Source organism: Chelmon rostratus, chromosome 3 (assembly GCF_017976325.1).
Source record: "Chelmon rostratus isolate fCheRos1 chromosome 3, fCheRos1.pri, whole genome shotgun sequence".
In the NCBI taxonomy this organism is placed as follows: Eukaryota; Metazoa; Chordata; class Actinopteri; order Chaetodontiformes; family Chaetodontidae; genus Chelmon; species Chelmon rostratus.
The window spans coordinates 6,573,848-6,600,756 of NC_055660.1; the positions used below are offsets into that span (position 1 = coordinate 6,573,848).

The window sequence follows — 26,909 nt, forward strand, 5'->3', positions numbered from 1 at the left end:
CTGCGCTCTCTGTTCTCACCAGGTTCAGGATGCGGCAAGTGAACATTGTCGGCTCGAGTCCCATGAGCGCCCCCTCCAGGCTGATTCAAACCCTGCAGGCTGCCCCTGACACACACCCCTCTAACCTCACCCTGCTGTCTGCCACACAGACCAGCCTGCGCTTCAACTGGAAGGTACTGAAACACAGATACACACTTAACTCTGTAACACAGTGAAGCCATACTTTGCAGTCATTCAAACAGTGCTAATTTGACTGATGAGGATTTTGTTTGAGTTTCTTTGCTCTTGCATCTCTGTGTGTTTTCGCTTATTTTTGTATCAGTGCATGTGTGCATATTTTTGCATGTGTGCACTCACCAGCAACAGACTGTACAGGTTAAGTGGCTGACAGCCTATAATCAGCGTCTCCCCTCGTTATCACTGCTAACACTAATCTGTCACATTTCCCATTCACTGCGCGGGCCGCTAGTAGCACGCGCTGCAATGTAATTTTCTCCTTGCTGTCTTTTCTTTTTTGCGCTTGTTCCTGCTCCTCGTCCCTCTTTCTTTCCCTCCCTCCCTCTTTCTTTCCCTCCCTCCCTCTTTTACTCCCCCCTCCCCTCTTCTATTATAACATAAATGGAGAGCAGAGTATTTTCCATTTAAGAGTTGGAATGAGAAAAAGAGCCTGTCAAATCAGACACAGACACTGAGGCGCTATGGGCTACCTGTGCAGCATGCTAATGGGATTTTACCTGCATGTTAGCACCCAGCCTGAGCCATGCTAGGCTTCTGATGTAATGGAACCATCACATTGGTTTTAGCTAAGGTTATTATTCTAAGCTGCATATTAAGGGTAATAAAGCTAATGTGACACTCTGTATTAAGGCTCCTAAATGCTAAGCTGAGTTAAATCACTGGGGTATTTAAAATGGCTGGGTGTCTCACAACCTTATCTGCTGCACAATGTGCAGAGCAACCATTGTACAATGTTGGTAAAAATCTTCTGTGGAATTGTATACTGTAAGCAAACAGAACTTTGGATTTTTTTAACTGATTTTACGGCACTTAATAATAGGTGGTTGTGGCTGTAATGCCATAAAGACATGGTGGTTCACGGGCAGAGTGGGCAGGGTGAGGTGACAGAGAAGATATATAGACAGGAAAAGGAGGGAGGGTGACAGGAAATGAGAGTGGAAGCAAGTAAAAGAGGATGACAGAGTGTGAATAAAACAGGGAAAAGAGAGTGATCGAGAGAGAAAGATCAGGAGATGGGATGTCAAAGGGGAGAAGACAGTAAAAGGTTTTTAGGATGTACTTTAGAGGTTGACACCGTCGCATAAATAGCCATATTCCTTAGAGCTACGAAATGTTTTTTCACTGTGAGTGTGCATGTGTGTGCGTTCTGTGTGCGTGCATGTGTCTTTGTGTGTCTTTATGTTTGTTGTGGGTTGTGTCTGTTTATATCATATCCTGGAGACCTAAACTTGATATTCCACTTATGTTGTTGGAACTCAAATCCATTCCGGGTCTTTCAGGATACGACCACAGGAGGCCACCAAAAACGCTCTGCTCATAGAATACTGACTGATGCGGTCCTACATGATCTCGTGATTTTCTGCCTTTGTTGGCACAGTTTTGGTTATTTTACATGAAAATTTCCTGCATTTTGTTTTTGCCATTACTGTGTTTTTTATTTGTGTGTCATTTTTTTACTGGTTTGAATGGGTGGGCCTCTGCTAGAAAATGGTGGTGGCATATTTCTGTGAACCAATTAAAGTTTCACAATACTTGAATAAGCATGTGATTCCGCCGAATCCGATCAAACTATACCCTCACAGTTCAGAGTATTAAATTCACAATGAATAATAGTAAATTATGTTGAGTGACCTTTAACTGCAATTGTTGCTTATTTGGCTAGAAATAATTAATGTTCCGGAGAAATACTTCAGTTTTCAGTATTTTTTTATATAGATAAATGTGCTGTTTGATGTTTTTTTGTTGTTGTGTGTGTATTGTATTATGATTTTTTTTTTCCCCAAATGTAGCCACACCCCTCGTGTCGTACTAACTATGTTTCTCATAAATACACTGAGGGTGTCACTCCATGTTGGTAATGAGGAACTGTGTCAAATTGCTTCATAAAGCAGCAAGGTTCTGTGTGTTAACCAACTTATCATTTTATTAATCACAATTTTACCAAAATTGGTTTCTCGTTCAACCATGCTTTCAGGCCTTTCTCTGCATGGATAGTTCTTCTTCCATCAATCAGAGTCAAATTTAATTAATTTCAGTGCAGTGGCAGCACAGGGAGGCCAAGTGCTGACACATTAAAAGATACTTGCACATTTCAGGATTGGCACACTGGCACTCATTTATTAAGATATTGTGGAATAATGTGCACAGTATGAAAGAAGTCACATCAACATCTGCTCAGACTTAAACTGACTTTAATCATTTGCTACACAAATTTATTTTTAAAACATGTATAACTTAACAAACAAGGATCATTTGGATTGATGCTGTAAAGTTTGACCATAATGGCAATAAACTCATCAAACTCATTACAAAAACCCCACGTGTGCATGCAGAACAAGAATAAAAACTGGCAATACACCCAGGCCTTACAGTAACTTACTTGTCCTCGGAACTAGTTAAGTCATTTTTAACTTGTGCAAATACAAAACTCACTTAGTAAAAATGAGTAAGATTGCATTCAGATAAATGTAAGAAGTAGGCCAGTTAAAATCTGCTCTGAGTGAATTTTCCTGTTTTCCTAACGCAATAATCAATGATGTTATCCCCTTAACGCAGATTGTCGCGAATTCACATCATACCGCTTTAATCCACATTGCAACCAAATCGCACATGCATTCCTCTAATGCATGTATTCAACACACACCTAGGAGCCTTTTGCAAGCACTGGTTTCTCGTCAGACCGGTCAAAGTGAAAACTAAATGCTTAAATGCAAGCATTAACGGCTGTTGTCTCTAATTTGCATCATACCTAAATTTATATCTATTGTATGTGCTACAGAAAAATTAACAAACTCCTCTTAATTTAGGATCAATTTGAAAGCAAAAACACAAAGAATTAATTTTTTTATATAATTCTAAAAGGGGTTAAATGTTAATACTATTAGATAAAAAACACATTGAGACTACAAAATAAAATCCATCAGCATGTTAATGTATATATGTTAATGTACATACTGGTAACAATAAATTACTTCTCTGTAGATGAACATACAGTTGTACGCAGCATCAGTTATATGCACATACAGCAGTGCATACAACTGATCACCATTGCTAAACATACAACCTTCTTTCTCCGTGAAGCCTTACCACAATCAACCAGAAAACAGGACAAAACTCACATAATTACACAAAAATGAGCGACACTAAATAAAATTAGCGATGGACACTGCAGCAGGTGCAAAAGGCACCATTAGGGTGCAGAAATTAAGCCACCTGCCACTTTAACAACAGAATGAAACATCACCGAGGCAGAAAACACAGAGATGTACAAACATAAACTCCATTGCAGCCACAGCCAACAAACACGTATGAAAGCAAAAAAGATCTCACCACTACATTTCTAGGCTCTGCAGGGGTTGTTGATGTTTCACTCTGCACAGTGAGAGGCACGACAAAATACTCCCCCATCTGTTTTGCAACACTATCACCAGTTGAATTAGTGGCATTTTTTCTTTTACTTTCTGTTTCTCCCCAACTCTTTCTCTCGCTCCCTGCCATAGACGTTTAGGTTCGGACGTAAATCCTCTCTGCTTTTGAGTTTGAACTGTCAGACCCCAATAAAGAGGTCTTATTTTAATTACAACTGCTTCAGCAACTGATTCAGTGAGAGCAGGTCACAATTCTCTAGGCTGGTGCTTTGTTAACTTTATCAAGTGAACTGCACAGTTGCCAACACGAGCTAGCTAATGTCAGACCAGTTGGGACGCCCCCGGCAGACTCCTGAGAACATCTCCCCCTCCTCCTTGTTGCAACGCACGCAGTCATTGAGACACTCCTGACTGGTCAGTCAAGGCATTCTGAGATGGATGTTTTGTGGGGAAACAATATGCATTTATTTCAAATTGTGACTGTGGATGTATTCATTTAACTGAACAGACGAGTAACGACTGTCACGTAACACAAAGAAACACTAAGTGCTTCTTTAAGTGGCAAGTAAATTTGCCGCTCTCCTGGACCAGCAGACAGGCCTTAACGTGGAGCCCTGACACCTCCATCTGATCTCCTCTCCTGTCTCTTTCCTCTCTCTCTGTTAACCGCCAGCCTCTTCCAGAGTCCGAATACAACAGCAGTCCAGAGACTGTGGGATACCGGCTGCGTGTGTGGAGGACAGATGGCCAGGGGGAGGACAGAACCGAGGATGTGGAGGGAAGAGGGGGTGCCAGTGAGGCCACAGTGGAGGGTCTGAATCCCTGGACTCAGTACCAGGTGCAGATACAGGCCTACAACTCCATAGGACCTGGACCGTGGAGCAACACTGTTGCCGTACGCACCGCAGAATCTGGTACGTACACAGAAGTCATTCACTCCTGTTTGCAAGTGTCCAGCGGAGCTGTCAGGCCAATATTGTATTAGCATGCTACAAGAGGACAGATGGATGAGGACCAAAGTGCTCAGATTACCTCGCTGAGTCTGCTCTCATCCTGCCACCTCCCTCTGCCCTCTACACTCTCCCTCTATTTCAGTCAGGGGAAGATTGGCGGAGAAAGGGAGCGGGAGGGGGGAAATGATTGAGATAAAATCGAAGATTGTTCCGGAGAGCGAAGCAGCACTGAGCTCTGTGTGTTCACTTGCACACTTATCTAACAATGAACCCTGGCTTCATTATATATTCACCGAAAGTGGACCAGCGAGGGGGCATCCACTGTTGTAATGCTTTAAATCATGCTGAATTTATTTTTATTTTAGCTTAGAGGGGACCAGCGTGTGTGTGTGTGTGTGTGTAAAAATATAGAATAAAAAAATTAATATTAAAAATTATATTGTTTTGTAATTTCTTTTTTTTTTCTTTTTTAATTGCCTGAACCCTGATGAATAGAGATTTTATGATACACAGAGTCTTCTGCTCAGAAGAAATGTGTTCCTGTGTTGGCTCATTCCACTGTGGGAGAATATCGAGACAAACAGAACAAACACACCAGTCTGGTCACCTGCTGTAGGTTATAAAAATATAAGCAGAGGGAGTCGTATCAGACAGTGTGATGTTCAGTCAGCGGTAGTTCAGGAGTGCCTCTGGAAGTCTTCCTCCACATTCACTACTCCTCTATGATCGTTTTTCTAGTATGGATTTGAAAAAGTTACAAACACATAACTCATGTCAGGTCCCAATCACACAAGGTCACATAGGTCATGGACTTGACCTTTGATGACATCACTGCAGGCATGCTGAAGTTGGATTTGTTCCACAAACCTTTTCAATCCAAAATGTCTGAGGGAGAATATTACAGTTGGTGTGATTTGGATAGAAATCTATTGCCTGATGTAAATATGTGGAGAAACAGACAGACTAAAATTTTGTGTCATATGTATGATCAGTGTTGTTTATCAGTGACTGCAGGCGTGAAGGTTGTTTTTTTTTGTTGTTGTTTTTTTTGCTGTCTTGAATGCAAAGGTTATTGTTGCATCATTTTTTATAGACACAATAATGGGATTTTGGGCTGGTTTATGGTCAGCCACAGGTCCAAATTCTGCTTTAGTTAGTCTGCCTTAACTGAATTTGTGGTCTATGTTGTGGAGTATGTGATTAAACACGATCCCTATACCTCGTCCTTTGTGATGAAGGTCAAGGTCTATTACAGAACCATGTCACCAAAATGTAATCTCATTTGGTCATTTTAACATAATAAGTTACTTTACTATATAACTGTCTGTATAAAGTAATGCATTACTGATTACTTACTTTACTTTCACCAGAATAACCGCAAAAGTACGATTAGCGCTATAATTGCCCACATATTATCGTTTGTAATAGTAATGGGACAGGACAAACGTTAGACCCATAAGAATATAAGAATTTATTTTTTAATTATTAATGTAGAATTATAATCCACTGTTTCTGTGTGTGTGTGTGTGTGTGTGTGTTCTCTAGTTCCATCTGGATCTCCGGTGAATGTGACTGCTGAGGCCATGAGTTCCACCAAGATCCTGCTCACGTGGTCTGCTCTCCCTCTGGCACAGAAGAACGGAGTCATACTTGGATATAAGGTGTATAAAACACTCAAACACACGTGTGCACACACACACACACGCACTCAATCCAACCCTGGCATTCTCACTTGCTGCCCTTAGCCTATTATCACCCCCTCCAACGCCCTCACACACTCAGGTGCACACAAAAATCTAATATAAGATGAATATGACGTAATAGCGTGTAACTGCTCTAGTTTGTTCTTCCTACATTACTGCTTTTAAAAGCACCCGACTACAATAAGAACGTTTGGGTGTGTGTGTGTGTGTATTTGTGTGCATGAATATGAGAGAGGCTTTAATGTTTAATACCCTTTCATAAAACAACATTTTGTATCATGTTGTAGTAGAAACAATGACTGGATTATTCATGAATGAAAAATGGACAATAATCTGTAAAGCCTGTTGGTTTTGAAAAGTGCTTTGTTTATTCGAAATTTAAAGCAGAAACTGCAGCTTATGCAAGAGAAGGTGATTTGTTGGGTATACATGCATTATGTGAATGTGCTTTGGAGATTGCGCATTAGTATTTAAGTCCAGACTTGCGACCCACTTAAACAACATAGCCTACATCTCTCCACGTCTACCAAATCAGAGCTCATCCTTTTCTAGTATTCATAAACTAAGTCAGAGAAGTCTGTGTTGCTGCTACCCCACGAATGGTGAAGCTGACATACTCTGACGTACAGGTTTCTTAGAAAACTGGATTAATGCTATTGATGATGAAGTGCAAGGTGCAGTTATTTTTGCACCACTTACCGGCAGTCACATTCCTCCTTTCACACTCAACGTGGTTCCACCTGCTCTTTGTGGGCTCCTACGCACATCCTCCAGGGCTTTATTATAATGTACTCCACTTCTGTGTGTGGTTTTAAAATAAAGGGATGACACATACCAGTTGTTTTTATTTTTGCAATATTGCTTTTCTTGTTCAGTGGCGTATATATATATATATATATATATATATATATATATATATATATATATATATATATATATATATATATATATATATATATAGCACCCGTCAACATCCTTAGAAAAGAAAATTGAACATAGGGAAAGCACATACAAATTATGATTGCCAATATAAAAGTGGCATTGAGTGCGATCTTAATCACCACCCAAACAAAATATAGCAGAACAAAGCTTTGAAAGGGAGGATAATTATCCTCAATTGCATGGACATGGTTGTGTTATAAATACATACATCTACAGACGAAAACAGCCTGTGACTGTGTGCTGTTAACCAGTGGAATCCAGTATTTTGAAAACGTAAAATTCAGGTCGTATCATCCACCATGCCCAAAGCACATCACACTCCCCATCTGTCTGTTTTTTGTGCCCTCCTGAGGATCACACTGAGCAGTATGCCTACCATGTTAATAGATGAGAAGTGGCTGCCAGCAGCCGCTCTTCAACACCTTCCATTCCCAAGTAGACGCTGAGCAGTTCTTCTGCCTCCTTCCACGCACTACAAAATCTATTTCTGTTTTTAGACACTTAAGATCTGACATTTTCTTTCAAAATGGTTTTAAGTGTGGCAGGGAGTTCAGGTATATGAAAAAAACTGAGAGAAAGAACAAGAAAAAGCAGGTCTTGACACGCATTCCTGTTGCCAGTGAAATGCGGCGAGTGCTGATTAGTTTTTTTGAATGTGGGCTCTGGTGTAATTTTTTATTTCAGGATCAGTTTAAGCAGGTTGTTCAGTCTGGTGATGTTCTGTTCATTTTTCCCATTGTCAACAAATCCCATGAAAAGACCAAAGCTAACAGGTATTTCTACTGTATTCAAAGCCTGACATGGCCCAGTCCTCTGTGCCACAGACCTCCACTGTTGTCAAAACGGAGTCACAGCCTACAGTATCGTTCCTTTGCAGCGATACGGTGGGCTGTGGCGCATGTGTGATTTGTGGTTTTCTGCTATTTGAAATAAAACTGACTCGACTTGACAATGATGAACATGGGCACTATATTTTGAGTCAATTCCACCTACACCGCTCTCATGCTGTAAATACTCGCCAACACTCCAAATCTGTAGCAGCAGTCCTCACCAAATACACTTTCTACTCTGAATGTTTGAGTAACGCCTGCTGAAAACTACAGTGCCACGCTGTTACAGGAAATGACTTTGCTTCCCATCAAAATAAAAGTGTATATTTGTGACCCATTTTTAAACTCCAGATAACTGATTTTTGCACTATTGGGGGGCAGCATGAAAAAAACATGATGTACTCTCACATTATAAAGAGAGTTTTTTCACCAAAAACAACTGCCTGCTGTGTCCAAAAATGATGCTATGAGAGGAGTGACAGTGAACCAAACCAGTGGAGAAGCAGCTCAAAGAGCTAAATTGATCCATTCAACCTGTTGTTGATATTAAAATATTGATCGCAGCAGTTTGAAAGATTTATATCTCAGGCTTGGGACCGAGTTCTACAAACAAGTTTTTAGCAAGTTGGGCCTTTAATGGTATTTGTTGACAATCACAAAAATGTACATGCTGCAAAAGCTGCAGTAAATTATGGAAAAACCAGACCAACAGAACCAACAGAGTGTAAACTGCAGGATCCAACTCCAGATATGTGTTCACTTTTTATCAATATTTCTGATTGGGATTACATGTGTGACATGCATTCCTGGTTCTGTGTCCAGGTGTTGTACAGCGAGAAGGACTCAGAAGGTCCCCCCAGTGTTCAGGTGGCAGCAGGAGAGGGGAGTATGTCACTGCTCCTCGGGCTTCTCCAAAAATACACTGCGTACATGCTGCAGGTGCTGGCATACACGCAGATGGGTGACGGCCCTCCCAGCAACCCCATACTGCTCCGAACCAAAGAAGATGGTAGGATTCCTCCCTGTGTTTCAGCCTGCTCACTGACCTTTCTGTCCAGCAGTTTGTTCAACACTTTTGCCTTCTTCTCACCTCAGTAGCTGTTTTTCACCTCTTTGCACCTCTGCTGTCAGCACAGCCAGCAGCCTCTTTCCCTCACTCCACTGATCACCCACTGCTCACCCCTCAGACTCCCACCACAGCCCAGACATGGAGAACACATTGTGTACGTGTGTCAGTATGTAACATGTGTGCAGATCTGTTCAGATGCAATCACAGCAGACTTTCCAGGATGGCAGCAGGCCTGGTCTGGTCTTTTTGAATAATACAACACAAGCACACAGGCGCGCACGCACACACACGCGCGCACCACTGCGCTCAAAAGTACACACACAGCAAGACTTACATGTGCACACTCATACTCATCCTCTATCAAACAGTGTCACGTTTGAAAAGTTTTTCTCATTTCAGGATGAAACAAGAACGAGGAAGTCAATTCCCGGCAATGTATAATGAACCTCCATCCTGTCAGACACACACACACACGCACACGCACGCACACACACACACACACACAAATACACATACACACTTTGACATGTATTCGTTCATGTGGAACATGTATTTTTATCAGGGAGAAAGACATTTAGCAAATAAAATTGCATTTTCTATTTTGTATCTTTTAGAAGTGCCTCTTAAAAATGTATAAGACGCTCACTCTGTGTGTGTGTGTGTGCGTGCGTGCGTGTGCGTGTGGAGAGCATATGCACATACATGTGTCGAAGTGCTTGAGGTTGAAATGCTCTTTTCCTGTACACTATTGACGGAGTCTCTTTGTACTTCTTTCTGCCGCTCTTTGTATATATTAACAGTTTAATTCCCCTGCCAATGTCTTTTGTATTTTTCTCTCCAGTCCCAGGCCCCCCTGTCAGGATGGTGTTTCCAGAAGTTCGATTGTCATCAGTTAGGGTGGTTTGGCAGCCACCCACAAGCCCCAATGGCATCATATTAGGTACAAAAACAAACTCACACATGTACAGGAAAGCAGATATTTGAGAATAACATTGAAATCATCCTGTGTTTTATGCTTCTGATAACAATAGATGTGTTTTCAGTTGCTGAAGGACAGAGCTTGGCTTATAGAGGGAGTGAGTTAGCAGTTTTAAACAGGTGCACACACACACACACACACATACCGCTGTGATCTTTCAGGGAAGGAAGGAAGTAAAAGCCGTAAAATGGAAAAGAGCTGATTCTGTTTTTAGCTTTCAAACAAGGGTCAGCTCTCTCCTCACTACTCTCCACTTCAGTGCCGAGGTTTGTGTGGTTGTGTGTGTGTGTGTGTGTTTGTCAGTGATCAAGCATGTACCTGGGCAAAGGACTATTATAGCTGCTGAAGCAAGACCCCCTCCCAAATGCATACATAGTCATATATATAAACACACATCACTTGTTTCTGAAACTGGAAATTACAGCGAGCGGAGTGAATCAGAAAGAGCAGATTAATGAAGAAGAAGAGAGACGAGAGCTGCTGAGCTGGAAACAGAGAGAACAGAAGGCGACAGCAGAGAAGAGATGTATGGAGGTGAGGGGAGGGACAGGTGTGTGTGTTTGTGCGTGTGTGTGTGTGTGTACGTACTAGTACTGCATAGAGGACCGGAACAAGTTTAACCAACAGAATGAGGACAATTTTGGAAAGTGAGGAGGTTTCGAATTAGGTTAGAGTTAGGCAGTTTGTTGTGATGGTTCAGGTTAGGGTAAGGGGCTGGGACAGGGCTTCTCAAAGTCCAGACCAGGCAAGTTGATTCAGACCCAGCCCACATCGTCGACTGGTCGCCCGTGGGTCACATCCAGCCTGGAGAATATCACTGAACTCAGAAAATGTGCATATCTAGTGTTACTCACCAGTGGAAGAGGCCCGCTCTTCCTGAGAGTGACTGTCAACCCCTGACAACAAGCCAAATAGTCAGTAATTTATAGTTCACCTGCTCATGCAGCTTGTCTGTTTGATGCAAGAGGTTTCACTTGAGTTTCTTCATTGGCCAACTGTTGTATTAAGCCCCAGAAGAGGAGGGTTTTTTTGTTATAAAATAAGGACTCACTCATTGGGAATGAACTGTGGGTTTTGTACTGACTGCCTCCTTGGTAGAGGTCTTCTCTAGTTCATTGTCGAGTTATCATTATGGATTTTCCATGTTTTGTCGGATCTGTTGACATTGATATAAGCTCATAAAAACAACATCAAGTTTGTAAGAAAGTCAAAATATTAAACAGTAATAGGTGACTTAACCCTTAATATTTTTTTTCATTTGATAAATGCAGCTGAGGACCCCTGCCATTTCAGGTTATGAACAGGCTACAATACATTATTATGTGCAAGGTTTTCTATTTGGAAATAAATTTTCTATTGATCAATAAATTGAAGTGACGTTAAATATGTGGCTTGTTTCCCAATCATTAACATCATTGTCATGGCGACGTTACCTGCTAGAGAGAGTGTTGCATGTTGTTGCTGCAGAGTTAACACTGTTTTTATCAACTTCTAACTCGCAGCTACAGATCGTGTCTCCTCCTCTCTAGTACATAATAACTAATGTAAATGTAGTTTTAAGAAAGTGCCTGAGTCACAAATAAATAAGGATTAATTGTCTGAGCTTTGTCTGCCTCATGTTGGCCAATCACAAGAGATACAACCTTAATTCATTGATTAAGTATTATTTTGTTTGTTTTGCTCCGGACCCCTGACCTTGAATAAGAATCAGATGTGGACCTTTGAGTGACAGGTTTGAAAACCCCTGGGCTACAGAATCCATTATGCTAATGAGTGTCCTCACAAGGATAGAAATACAAGTTTCTGTGTGTGTGTACGTTGTGCTTGTCCTCTCGGTCGGGGAGGGAGTCGAGCAGGACAGTGTGAGTGATGTGTGACTGTATTGTAAGGGGGAGGACATTTAGTGCGACACCACTATGTGACAGAAGGATGAGTGGGAGGGCAAATCTCTCTCTCCGGATCACACAGACACACACAGACACGCAGTCCTGCTGTGTCCTTGCTGAGTACGTGGTGTGTGTGTCTGTGTGTGTGTGTGTGTGTGTGCCCGTGTGTGTTTATGCAGATACAAATAACTGTAGTCCGCTGGTTTCTTTAGTACTGTCTCATTTCTCCTTGGGTTCTCAACCCATAGGGGGACTGACACAGAAGGTGGACAGAGGAGAAACGAGACCAGAAAAAGCTGCTAATTTGGCACATGTCTAAGTGAAGCATTTGTGTTTTCACATGACCTCTCGTTGAATATCATACAGCCACACGAAAATAAAATAAAAGCTGCATCCCAGTTCCACATTGCATACTATTCCTAGGTTTGAGGATGTATAATGTTCATACACTTAAGCAGGGCAGCGCAAAGCATGGTCCACACCGGGAAGGCCAAATCAAACCTTATTCAACTTCAGATTCTTGATGCTTCCTGAAAAAAAGAAAAAAAAGAATTGTAATACCCTCAATCTCTCCTCGTGCGTTTTCATTTTTTATGAAGTAAAAAAGGTCTTTAAAAAGACAGTTCACCCCAAAATCAAAAATACATTTCTCCCTCTTCCCCGTCCGTCTGGACTGTTTTGCTGCTGAGTGAGTAGCTGAGTTCTGGAGATACTGGCTGCAGCGATGTCAAATATAATGGACCTAGACGACACTTTGTGTTGCTCAAAGCGCCAAAAAAATACAACAGCAATGACTCTTTCCTGAAATCATGACCTGGTTACTCAAGATAATCCACAGACCTTTTCAGTTTCATGTCAGAACTATTTTCTGTCCAACAAGCTAAACCCACCAACCGCATCACTGAGCAGAGGGAAGCATGTATCTACTCATGGACCAGCGGCTCTTGCTCGCGACAGCGCAGGATGTAAAGATTAATGGCATCCTCCTCGGCTGAGCTCTAACGTTAGCTAGCAGTATCGGTTTGCCATAAACTAATCTCCACAAGTTACCAATGTCAGACTGAGGTTAGGGCAGTAAATCCTTTTGCACAGCGATGCGCTCGGTGCGTGTAGTGTGATAGAAAGAAAATAATTCCTACATGAAACCGCTCACAACAAGGTCAGTGGATTATCTTCAGTAACTAGGTCATGACTTGCTGTAGAGTTCTTCAAATATTTTTGGGTTTTTTTGTGTGCTTTGCACAAGATGAGCTGAATGCCATCTAGTTCCATTATTTGCAAGAGATGGAAGATATCTCTTTTTTCAAAACTCGACAACTCACGCCAAAGCAATCTAGATGGATGAAAAGCATTACAGGTTAGAGGGAAAATGTATTTTTGATTTAGGGATAAACTGTAATTTTAAAAATGTAGGATCCCTAATTATGAATTATTTGTCATTATTTGAGCACAGGCAGGCAGAGTGAAGTCAGTCAATTAAGGCAACTTTGGATTCTAGATCCATTTTGCATCTTAAAAATACAACACAGTAGGTGTTTGCTTTTGGCCTGTGGCCTACCATTAAATTTCAGTTTTGCCACTCCAAGGGAAAAAGTTAGGGCACCCCTGCACTGCATAAAATTAATTACTCAAAAAATCAATATTCATACTAGAAAAATGTCTGATTTTTGAGTGTGCTGTTGATGTACACTGCTGTTCGACAATGCAGCACTCGAAGAAAATGTGGGAGCTGCTCACAGCTGCACAGCATTTTGCTTAGTTATAGATATTGTATGGAACAACTACAACGATGGTGGTGGCGTTGGCTCGCAGAGCATCTGGTGTGTTGTGCACATGTAGTCACACAAATCCAAAAGCCACTCCAACAATTTATTAGTGTGGCAGTTTAATCAGGGATGGATGGATGATTATTTTCTACATATGAGAAGGAAAACAGTAAGAAAATATCACAAATTAAAAGACAGCAGCGGTAAACGCAGGAGTAAATTAGTCATTCCCATTTACTTCAGTTAATGCATTCATAATCTTAGCATTTACTGCTTCTACAGGGCTTACAAACAAATGAAATCTAATATAAATGCAATACAAAGCAATCCACTAAACACTTAAAGTAAACCATTAAATATTAGGAGAAAATTCCTCTCTTGTCACATGCAGTCATTCTCAGTAAAAAATACAGAAATTTGTTCTCTTCTTTATAACCCATCCTTGAGAAGCAATGGGCAGCCAGTGTGTGGCACTCAGGGACCGGCTCCTGCTCTAAGCCAGTGCCCCGGTCAAGGACACTGACAAAAGAACTGACCTAAGATGCATGCTTTGATGGTGGGGGATACCGAAGCCCCTAGAGGACACCCACGCAAGCACGCATGCAAACTCCACACAGAAGAGCCTCAGCATTCAGTCATAGTTTGGACAGAAAAGACTAACAAGCCTAAAGGGAGGGGTTGTATATGTGTCTCAGAACCTTATCGATAGATCTTGGGTATGGTGATGACTATGATGAAGCTAAGCATGGAGACGTGATTTCACACTGTACACTGTAGAAATGGGACACAGGAAGAGATCTTTTTTTGTTTTTCATCAACACAGACAAGGCCAGTGAGTGTGTGTGCATAGACACACATTCTGAATGCAAAGAGGGAGCTATGAAATACAGAAATGGTCTTTTTCTAACATGACACATTTACTCTGCAATGGAGATTTAGCCCCGTGTATCTGATAGCAGCAATGTCCTAATGATATTCAGTACAGAAGATAATGCTGTGCTCTGACCCAATTGTTTAGATGCAAGAGGATTTGTTATCTCGCTGTTATCCAATAATCTTCCACACACTGCGTTCACATTAATATACAATCAGAATATCTGATGAGATTATCACTCGCACAACCAGATTAGGTGCCTTTGAGCAGATTACCACCCTGACAGTCTTACTGTGAACCAATCGCCTCCGCACACTGGTTGTGTGTATTTGGTGCACAATACAATCTTCATATTGAGAGCTTTTGTGAGTGGCCAGTGGTGTGTGGAAAGCATGGTCGGGGATCAGCGGTTTAAGTGTATGTGTGTATGTGTTGAAGGGTGTTAGTGTTATTACATGGCCTACTGCACAAGAGACAGAGAAACAGACACAAGTCGTGTGCACCATGGGTCATAGCCAAGGGGACAGAACAGAGGTTGTATGTTTATATAATGTGTGTGTCGGGGAATGTCAGTATGTGAGCTGTGATGTGTGTGTGTGTGCAGTGTTCAGTGACAGAATTATGACATTCTCTCCAGCTGTGTGAGATATACATAGATCAAATCTCTTCAGAACAGACACGGGCAGTTTCAGGAACTGCAGAAAAGAGTTGGTATCTCTTAGCATGGAAGTGAGAATGTGTGGTGCATTGCATTGTTTTAAGGCTTTTCCAATCTCGTATCGTGCTGTCTTTGATTCCTGTGGGCTCTGTGATCTAAAGTAGGCCACAAAAACACAAACACACAAGACTTTCACACAGATTTTAGCTGTCTTCCTCATCCGTCTGTCTTTCCCTTCTGTCCCTCACAAGGTTACCAGATCTCCTACCGCTTGGACAGCAGGGACCCTCAGCGCTGGACCACAGTGGAGGTTGGCTCCAACGCTCGACAGTTCACCGTCACAGGACTCTCCCCTGAGCAGGCCTACGTGTTCCGTCTCACTGCTCGCACTGCCGTGGGCTGGGGCGAGGAACAGGAAGCCCTGGTTGTTACCACTGAACGTAGAGGTGAAGGACACACACATACACTAAAGCTTTACATGGTATCATATCTTTACAGAGCTATCATATCTATCTCTAGCCATGAGTTTAACTGCGTCATTGTCAATAGGAACCTGACCCATATGAACTCTCTAGCTGCCACAAAAAACAGGAGGTGCTGAATGTATTTGGGCGATTCATGCTCTATTGACATCATATTGAATAATGTTGGTACAATGCAGAGTGACAGACAACATGGAGAGAGAAAACAGGCAACATAGGTCCCCACCCTCAGTTGAATGACCTGTATCAAACACTGCTTTTAGATGTTTCGTTCATCGCATTTGAAGCCATATAAAACCTTTTTTTCAGCTTCTGACTATAAAGGATGCAGTTCTACATAAACATACAATTTGTTGGTGTTTTCACATTTCATAGTTTTGTTTTTCTCTGTGCCCTCCTTACCGGTTTGAAGTGAGTGGAGCAACATTGGAAAAAGGTGATGTCACATACGTCCATGCACCAATCACAGTGCAGCAATATTTGACTCAAAATGTGATGCTGGTCATTTTTCTTAGCTGCTCGCACTGTCAGTCAAATCTGATCAAACCACAAGCACACAGTCCTGATGGAGCAGATTTTTGGATTTATCTCTTAAAGCTGCAGTGGGCAACAACTGAACATAGACAATGCAAAACCTTCCACATCGCTCTCTGCGAAGTCCCTCCCACTAAACCCACAAGTTCGAACGGCAGCAGAGGGAGTTGGCTGCCGTGCGAAACCTCATGCCTCATAGGTCCCGCTCTCCACAGAGTGAGCCAAGATCCGGTTCCTCTCGTCACAACTCGTCTTCTCAAAGACGCCCCACCAACTCTTCGCAGCTCCAGGGCAGAGTGCCCCAAGCTTCAGAGGAAGCTGTTAACAGCGGGATGAAAGGCTACTGCACCACACACACCAGTGTTCCCCCCTCAAAAGCTATTTCACACTGTTTATCATCATGCCTCTTTGCCCCTCGTCAAAACAAACGCCATGGCATCGAAACATAATGAGCCAAAAGCTCCACGTGGAGCCGGGACATGTTCGCACAGGTGTTCCGTACTATACGAAGTTGTAGGGAAAAGAGGTATGAAAAAATGTATCAGAAGTTGCAAGAATTTCTGCAGGATTTTCTCCCATTGTATCAGACTTTCACTCCGGCGCTGGCACAGCAATAAAATGAAGTGTGGAGATAGATCTGGCAATGCAAGACTCGGTTTGCACCATCTGAAGGGACGTGCACATGCATCTGCATTTGTAGAAGAGCCAGTGTGAACACTCTCTCTCTGAAATGACCTGCGATTGACCAAAGTCTCCCATTACAGGCAAGCCTGAAAACAGAGCAAAGAGGAGGTGCAGAAGTCTGCTTTCCTCTCAGTCCGCTTCAATTACAATATGCTGAAAGGTTATTAAGGAATTTTCCCCCAGTGCCTTCTAAAATAAACTGCCACAACTTTATTAAATAAAACCTGGAGATGTTTTCTTCACTTCAGTGTTTATTGTTGCTTATTAAGTCATGACTATTTAATGTTATAGAGAAATGCTTAAAAGTTGAAACCAATTTTTCTGGGGCTTTAAGACTTTTAATAGGCCAATAACATTTTTACACGCCAAGGCAGCAGCATGTATAAATAACTAAAGGTCTAAGTGGAACAGAGTCATCAATAATGTTATTTGTTGCGCTCGTGATTGTCGTGCTATGCTGAGTCAAAGTGCTAGCCGGGAAAAAGACCTGATGAAAAAACTTAACAGAAAGCTGAAACCTCAAGAGTGTTTGAGGCTTTAAAAACCTTTTCTGGAATATCAGTTTCTCACCCTCAGCTGCCTTTATTCTGAAAGAGGTCAAAACAGTAACAGTATGTTTTAATCCTCAAACAGTGTTGAACTCCACACTAATAAAACCATTTTAATAAATGTTTTCATTTTGTTCCTATAAAATTAAACTCTCTACATCGCTGGATAATTCAACAAAAGTAATGAAGTGTAAGCTTGGATGCTTTGGCCAATTAAGAGTAAAATTATCTTCTATTATGCACTCCTGCGATATCAGTATCATGTGTCTCATGTGGCATTTGCACCAAAGCATTGTAGTAAACCGTCATGAAATTCCCATTCAATTATAGTAATACATAAGGAAATTAAATGTGTTAAATAAACCAGATTATACATGGAATTCTGGAAACGAGACAATTTTAAGCAGCAGTGATTTGATTACTTCATTAGTTTTACCCGTGCTTTTCAAAATGTTTGCCATAGGAAGGACTATTGAAGGAGACAACTACAACTGGATCTTTTCATATTGACTTGAAATGGAAAGTTTGAAGCCCGACTTAGAGGTGTAATGGGTTGTGGTCGATGTGAAGTCCTTGCAGGGATTGAGTTAGAGAAAGAAAAGCAAGCAGGAGCTTCAGAGTTTGAGCGTGTTATCAGTGCTTCAGCAGCAAATAGCTTGTGGTTGGACATGCAGAATCTATTGTTTCTGTGCACCAGATATTAGCACAGGATAAAAAGTTTGACCTTTTCCGTGTAGGGACATTTTACATGCAGAACAAGACCAAATGACATTTAGAAACTCCAGTGGATGAAGAGCTGCTTGGCAGTAAATATAGATATTGAAATCACTGGGTATAAGCCCTCCTGCAGGGACATAATGAGAGTCAGGTGTTCCAAAAACTGCTCATGTCCATGTGACGGTAGTCCATTAAAAAGGGGCTGGGGGGAGCGCCTAGCCAGGTTTGTTAAATTACCATGAAAAATTGGAGATTACTAGACCAAGCACAGTTGTACCATCGAGCGTGCTGGTAGGATCCGGCCAGCATGCCAAACTTAATTGACTTGTTGAGTGAAACAACAAGAATTATTAGCCTTTCTCACTCAACTGTCTTGCAACACTGGCTGCTTTCTCACAGCACCATGCTCTGTTGTGGGCGGGTGAAAAATGCACAGCTAGTAGGTGAGAAAGAGAATGAGACTGGAAATGTGTCGCAGTGGAAGCCAAGCCAAAGAAGAGATCATAGAAAGCAAGATCTGAGAACCATAAATCTTAACTTCTTAACACAGTCATTACCATTGATCAATACTTCTGTCTGCACACTGTAGTCATGGTAATTTTCTCTTTTAAGGGCAGCTTAAATGTTGCTCATTTCTCTTTAACATTTCACGTAATTATAGCAGTCACTGGCCACATCATGGAGTATAAACTTTGAAATAACAGGAATTTTAAAACAGAAGCACACTCAAACACTATGACAGCCCATGCCTATGGCGAGATGTAGGAGGCTGAGCAGCGACAGTTACTCTCCTTAGACAGTTTTGTCTCTAAAAACCTGTAACAGAAGAAATACATCCTCCAACACACAGTCAGTGGCCAAAAATGAAGAACACATTTTTACAGTGACTTGACTTTTAAAGAGCTAAAGTAGTGCTTGAGCAGTGCAGCTTTTTTTCTTCAATCTAGAAACAAATAAAATGTTTTTCATCCTCCTCAGATTCAGACGTCGTGATGCTTTTATCTCATCTTGTCGTGACTTATACACCATTCTCTCTTCCTGCTTCAGTCAACTGCGGTCGTGTCTTCAGCTCATTCAGAATGAAGCAGCCAGCCTTTTAACAGCTGCCAAATGAAGATAACGTATATCCCCTAGTTTAGTATCTCTGCAGTGGTTAGAATTTACACATTTACACATTATAAGAAGGACGATTTTACTGATCATAACTAGGATGATCAATAAAATCTGACTTTTGTGTTTCAGAAGCTAATCTGCCATAGATGTAGGCACCTGCTGTGTGTTTACATGTGGACTAGGTAATATAGGTTTAAATTAGGTTTATATATTAACAGTTACATTTCATGAACAATGACATTAGAAGGTAACAGTACAGCTTTTACTGTGCACAAAGACAAGAAGATAAGAAACGGCAATAGGCAAACAGGCGTTTGTAGGAGTTTTGTGACTGTTTCCCTGTCAGGATTACTAAAGTTTTAACTCCTAACAAGTTGTCACTTATAAAATGTATGTGTTAACCAATGCATGTTTGCCTTCTTTCAACAATGTCTACATTTCTTCCAAAGAATTAAGATTACAGATTGTTCTCCTCTTTACATGTTTCCTAGGATTTAAGACAGACTTACAGGTTGGAAGGCTTCCACATTCGCATAAAAATGACCACATTGTTTAACTGTATTAGCTGAAGCTACAAGCCATAAAATTCAATACTGTAGATTCATCATCCATATAAAGTGAATCAGTCCATACGAGCGTTACAGTTAGAGGCTGAGTCGGTGTTGTGACATGACAGCATGTTCCCAAGTTTTATGATGCAGTGTTTGTTCTCTGAGCCAGAGCGTAGCCTGAGAAGCCTGACTGTTTCCAATGTGGACCGAGGACCACAGATAATTACATTTTCATCCTCAGATGCTGCTTCCAAACAACAGGTTTTTTATGGCCTCATGGGGAGCAGCGGATATGAGCTGTAAACACAGCACTTATATATTATCACCTTAAACTGTTGATATTGCAAACCTGTTGGCAAACCAGCAGAGTTGCATGTTTACACATCCAGCAATTATGGAACAACATTATCATTCATTAGCGGTGGTGTTTGTCTCCACCTGATGAATGTTAGTCCAATAATTACTCTCCTTTAACCGTTTTTTGGCTCCATCAACTCTTGAGAGAAATATCTGACTCTTTAGATATGCTGATTAGAGCAGTGAGAGTCAACCAAAACAGTTAGCAGCAGGCTGTTAAACCCAAACATTGAGCTAAAAGATGCTAACACGCTGTGTATAGGCTGAGGGAAAGTGCAGAGCCGGGTGATAGCTCTCTGTAGGTCACTGCAAGCAACACCTTTCACATTACAGGCGTCGTTTGAGCAAGCGTTCATTAAAAAACATTGATTATAGCAGATTTAAATACAGATATGTAAATTTGCCATCTTGATATTTTTTTATGCTTTTCAAACTTACAATATGCACCCAGCCACGTCTCCCAAAGCAAGGAACAAGATTTTGGAATTGGAAGCGTTCTGGATTCTGTTCGTAGTCCATTTGTAGTCCAAGTAGTATTGACCAATCACATTTGAGCAGTCTTTGGTTACATGCAAGTAAATGATCCATGTGGCGAGTGAAAGGAACGCACTGGCTATTGTCTGATGACGGTTTAGCATTTTATGATCTTTTATTTAATTTACCTGCATTGGTATGCAGATATCTGTTTATGGAGATTAGCCACAATGTTGAGTTTAAAAGTCAACTTGCTAATTAGACTTTAACAATAAGCAGCACATGGGAAAGGAAGCCCTGGCCAAGATACCTGTGATCCGTTTTTCGATATGTGCTGGTTATACCGGAGAGCCTGAAATATTGGTTGTTGCTCCCACAGGCTAAATCTTCCTCAGACGACTGTCGATGGGTTCAGAGATTGGCATTCATATAACATCCTGTGAGCAGGGTAATATAACCGGTTGATAAAGAGACCTGGAGGAGAGGTTTGAGTGCCAGGTGCTGTTGAAGTTTGACCTCTCCTGAGCTGAGAAGAGCTATCCCACCCAAGTGAAATATCACTTTAAAAATAAATTTACAGGGGTGTCTCAGTAGGCTAACGCATGAATAACTTTGGTTTGAACGTAGCGCACAGCCTCTGATATATGTCAGCCCTGATCTCTTTCTCCAGATTTCTGTCAGCCGGCACCGTGTATGTCTAGTAAAGCATTGAAATGCTACAAAAGTCCCTGTATTAAAATGTGACAGTGAAGAGAATTTTTATGAAAACCTGGAACCGTGATGTCACATATTCTATTTGGAGCTATCAGCTTGTGTAGTGCATTTTAATTGGATCAGATATCATAACATCAGCAGCATCATTATCAGGATTTCTTTAGAGTGGAATTTAGTGGTTCTCTGTTCCACTTCAGTAACATAATGGCCTGTTCTCACTGTGAGATAGACAGAATAGCCTAATAGAGATCTCTTTCTGATGATGCTGAAGAGACCAACTTAATCCCAGGAAAAAGAAAATTGGCTATTTGGGTGTGAGTGTGAATGTGTGTGAAGCAGTGTGCATGTGCATGAATGAATTAGAGAAAACCACAACTCCCACTGGAGAGATTTATCTCTGCTTATTTTTGTCTCCAAGAGGGTGATAATTGATAAGGTAATGGACAACATACAGTTGTATATTTAGTTGAATTTATCCCCCAACAAACGTATTTTCCTCCTCTAGTCCCATCTCTTCTTTCTGCTGCACTTCACGTGCAACAGGCTCCTCTCCTCTCCCTTGCGCAGCAGTAAACAGCCATGTAAGTGCTGAAAGGGCAGCACTTGTTCTGACAATTATGAGTTTATTATCAGAACATGATCTTAACTGTGGAACAGAACACGGGGAGAACAGACAGGGAGACGCAGATGGTATCAGGAAAACGAAAGAGGGAGATAATAGTCAAATCTTGAGGGGACTGAAGAATAAGGGCGTGAGGGGAGAAGGGAGGCAAACAGATTTAACTTAAATTACTTGTGATAAGGATGAATGGAGGGATTGCGTGTGGGTGTGACTGTGTCTGTGCGCATGTTTGAGAACGTAAGTGCAGATTAATTAAGCTTCAGAGAGAATCGATAATGCTTTTATTTCTAGGCTTAATCGATAAGGTTTTGCCCCTGAAATTAAACAGTTAAGCCCCCCAGCCATGTTTTTGTTTGTGTGTGTGCGTGCGTGCGTGCGCATGCCTGCATGCACGTCTGCTAATCACACAGCTACTGCCAGCACAGTTGTACAATGATACTGACTCCCAGAGCCATCTTTCATCTTCTAATTGAAGAGCGAATACACACACACACACACACACACACACACACACACACACACACACACACACACACACACACATGCAGTCTGTTGAGAAATTGTTTCTTTGATGCTGCAGTAGTCCGATGTCTTGATTCATTTAAACATATGCAGGCAGTGCTGCAGTCATACTGATGCATTTGTGATTGAAATGTAGGCTGCACATGTCCTGTCTAACAAGGTGTTTGAAGCATATGGTCCTTGATAGTCTCCATTTGGCCAGGTGAGAATTCATTTCAACATGCACAGCTACAGACGTAACTGAAAGGAAAGCCCAGAATTAATGAGTGGAGAAACATATTGAATGCAGATGTTCCTATACAAGGAACTCAGCTTGTTTATATGCATTTACAGTCACATTTATCTACAGGTTCCAGTCAGCTCTCAGTCAATAAACTGATTTCTTAAATGTCATGTATATGAGTAGCTCGCTCTCTCATCTGCTTTTTACAACATTTGTAACATGTTTAACCCATGTGTCTGATAAAGACTTCAGGCAGAGAAAGTATAACTGTATAACTAAAAGGAAAGATTATTACAGTTAGAAATGCATCCTTATTTCATAATAACTCCACCCAAAGCCCGACTAAAATTGAATCTAACTCAAAGTACCTTAGAAGAACACACACACACACTCATATGATAATAAGAGCACTGAAGTTATTCAGGAGGCGTGTGCTTGTACTGTGTCCATTGCAAAATGTGTTTGCAATGGAGATAAGTGTGTCTCTGTCCTTTAATTTGTCACTGTCTGTCTGAAGCTCTTCACAAAATCTCTGCCTCTAGTGAACCGAAATACACACACATGCATGTATGTAGTGGTGGTTGCTCAATCACACAATGCTAAACTAGTAAATGAGGTAATTTTACATATGAATGAATGTTTGAATGTGTCAGAATATCAACCGTCATGTTTGTTTGTTTGTTTTTATCAAATTTAAATTACTCCAGCAATCAAGTAATTTGTTGCTCTTTCTTCCCTCTCCTGCTTCCACTTCCATTCCCCCCCTTTGGCGTATCCTTTTCACGCCACTTTCCTTCTGTCCTTCTTCCCTCTCTCATCTCTCCTCTGCCTCCTTCCTCTTTGGGCCAACTTGCCGCATCCACAGAGCGCCCCCAGCCGCCCAGGAAGTTGTCCGTTCCTCAGGACGGGGTTGAATCTCGCCGCCTCCGCCTTCACTGGGTGACGGGTGGCTCAGGCTCCTCCCCGCTGAGGTACTTCACTCTGCAGGTCAAAGAACTGCCCAGTGGGGACTGGAACACACACACCGCTGACATCTTGTACAACGTGACCACCTGGACTGTTGACAGGTACACACGTGCACATATGTACACCCACACACACACACACATATCTGCTTGTGTGGCATGTAGTACGCTTTGAATGGCAACTGACTGTTTGTTCACACTTTGTGGGTTAAAGGTTACGTTATAAAAAGCTCAGTTTTCTGCATCCACTGTGTTGTGGATGTCTGTGGTGGATCAGTGCTAACATGAGCATCTCTGTCCTGCTTTTAATTTGATTTTGGGAGGTTACATTCCAGCAAGGTGTCCCAAGATAGTATTACATGTCACAGACATATCATGTGGTCCTTATCCTAGACGTTTGTTGGGATGAAAATGATAATCCATCCATCCATTATCTATACACCGCTGAATCCTTTGCAGGGTCACGGGGGGGCTGGAGCCTATCCCAGCCGTCTCTCGGGCGAAGGCAGGGGACACCCTGGGCAGGTCGCCAGCCTACCACAGGGCGAAAATGAAAATACTAACCATAAAGCTTGAATCTAGCCTCTGTCTCGCTTGCCCCAGTATGTTAACTAAGCAGCTCAGGATGAAATAACAGCCTGATTTTACATTTTCCCATCATATTTATAAATGTCACATTTTAGACATGACATTTGTCATATCTACACTACAATTCAAGACTTTTTGCCTGGGACTTGTTAGCTTTTGCACACTATCACGTATGAAGCTGAGTACATATTTAAAAAAAATCTTGAAATATCAAAAGACATCAGAGATGGTGTTTAAGACAAGATTATCCTAATTAGCTAGGTAGTTCCAGCTGATAACACTTCCAGCGATGGATGGCAGTTGTCTATCTCTGCCTGACATCAAGGACCCATTTTTTCTGCCACTATGGCTATTGTAAACCTCATATGTGCTGCGAAGAAAGGGAGGCTTGACAGGCATAGCAACAGTATCTAAGGCGGGGCGGGGGTTACTTAACAGTCAGTTGGCCATCTCAAGTATCCTTGAAGAAAACAGGAATGAAAATTCCATATTCCTGTCTTTTGCTCCTCTTGCAGAGCCCTAACTTGGGAGTTTTGTTTAGCTTGACTTGCTGGACTTGGATTAGTTAAAGCAGTCTGTAAAAAATCTTGTAATGTTTATGCATCCTTGGGGAGAGGAGTGGACGGCGGGGGTGGTGCTATGCTGTGAATTGTCAGAGCAAACAACAGAGAATTAGAACAGGAAAAGGAAAAGTTTTATTTATTTAGCACATGACGTACCGAAAAGGTTTGTGGAGCAAAAAAAAAAAGACATAAACCACAAAAAAAAACACCAGGGAGAGCAGAGTAATCATAATCACTGCAGAAACATAGAGGATCTCAGTCACCTAATCACACAGGCACAGCAAGAACTGCTGTCTTCTTCTCTTAATGCTTTTTTTTTTCTCACTCTGCCTTCATGCTTTCAAGTTTGTGTGTGCCGTTTGTCTATTGTCTCTCTCTGCAACCATTTTTACCTTTACATCTGTCATTCCTCTTGTGTTCACCACCTCCTTCCCTTCCCACCCTCAACCCATCCATCAACAGCCTGCTCTTTTAAAAACCATAAGGCCGGCATTTTTTTCCTCATTTATCCTCAAGCATCACATCCACTTGTCCCCAGGAAGAGGGTGTCATTCCTATTGCATGTCTTCTTTTCCATCCATCTCTGTGTATCTCTCCACCCTCTTCGCCCTGGTGAGGCTGTCATTACGGCAGCAGGTGATAATGGACAGAATGGATGCGGCTTCCCTGACGGCCTGAGTAGGAGAACCATGATGAGACTTTACTTGTGTTTAGTGTGTCCTCCCCGCGTGTCTTCTGCTTCGTGGCTGTTTACGAGCAAACGGTCGCGAGCTATCACAGGGCTATTTAAGATGCTGAAGAGTGTCTGCGCCAGCCTGTTTCAGCCTGCCTCAGGGAGAGTCTGTCTGCCATGATGGTGGTGCTGCTGTTGTTGTTTTGATGCAGTTTTCGAGCTCATTCTATCACTGAATCCTCTCATTACAGCGCCGGATGGAGGAATTAGCGTACATCTCCACACGCTCACACTCACACTTACTTGTCATCTATCCTTAATTGTTGTTCTCCACTGAGACATGGGACCAAAACAGCGAAGTCCCCAGGCTGATGCACACATAAACACACACATGCAGAAAACACACACTCTCAAACGCTGTCCTCAACATCCTCCCAGTGCTGTTGGTACCGACCCTCTTTGAGCTTGAGCCTTTGATGTTCTATTCCTACGATACCCACAAACCCATAGGGCTTTTTCTTGTCCCTTATTGGGTCCAACTCATTATTATACAAGAGACACTTGAGCAGGTCTCCTGTCGCCTGCTGAATTTCTAACTGGTCCTCTGTAGTCTTTGAGGCACTCGGTAAATAAATTCCAGAGATGGACCTTGTAAGTGTATGTGAGCAATGGTAGAAGGGAGGTGGAAAGACTTCTTGCTACAAATTATTAAATTGCTGCTCTTAGCTTAATAATAGGTTAAATCAATAAAAAATGAGGAGAAATGACTGCTTTGCCACTGAATGTCCTTTTGAAATTTTAATCAATTTCCTACAGTGTGTCGAAGCTCGTACATTTAAACTATTAGCATGCTGAAAGGAACCATAGCGCAGAGTTGTTCAACAATGGGTGCAGACTCACTGGACTGATTGTGAAGTGACTGCGGAGTAAAGTGTTTCAAAATGACTGATGTAAATTGTTATTCTGTGCTTAGTAGTGCATTCACCTTGCACAGAGGTGAAATGCAGATACGGTGTTGTGGTAGCATGGCAGTAAAAATACTTGTGGAGACAATTAGGAAAGGTGTGAGATGATTATTATTCGAGACCTTTTCTACTCTTCAAAGGCCAGCGAGAGAGCAAAACATGCTAATAAGAGGGGGAGAAGGTGGTTTTGGGAGGCAGTCATTCCCAAAGTGTTGAACGTACCTCTTGAGTTTTTGACCACTAGTGTGCAAACAATTCAATGAGCGAGCCATCCTATTCTTTGCATCTTGCATGCACCTTTTTTGTGCGTTTTTGTGGTAGAGCAAGAGAAGAAGAAGACCACAAGCTG

At 41.8% G+C, this 26,909-nt stretch overlaps 1 protein-coding gene across 2 annotated transcripts in view; it reads left to right on the forward strand.

Annotated features, from left to right (window-relative positions):
- The window catches only part of LOC121626542 (protein sidekick-1-like), a 230,513-nt gene that overhangs the window by 186,750 nt on the left and 16,854 nt on the right, over positions 1-26,909 (forward strand). Inside the window, exons 25-31 of one of the 2 annotated variants that reach the window (XM_041965127.1) lie at positions 23-173; positions 4,279-4,519; positions 6,104-6,219; positions 8,856-9,042; positions 9,944-10,042; positions 15,517-15,711; positions 23,672-23,873. In XM_041965127.1, coding sequence (XP_041821061.1) covers positions 23-173; positions 4,279-4,519; positions 6,104-6,219; positions 8,856-9,042; positions 9,944-10,042; positions 15,517-15,711; positions 23,672-23,873 — 1,191 coding nt within the window. Of the gene's footprint in view, positions 1-22; positions 174-3,967; positions 4,020-4,278; positions 4,520-6,103; positions 6,220-8,855; positions 9,043-9,943; positions 10,043-15,516; positions 15,712-23,671; positions 23,874-26,909 lie in introns of those variants that run through there. The other variant, XM_041965118.1, reaches the window with a different exon arrangement.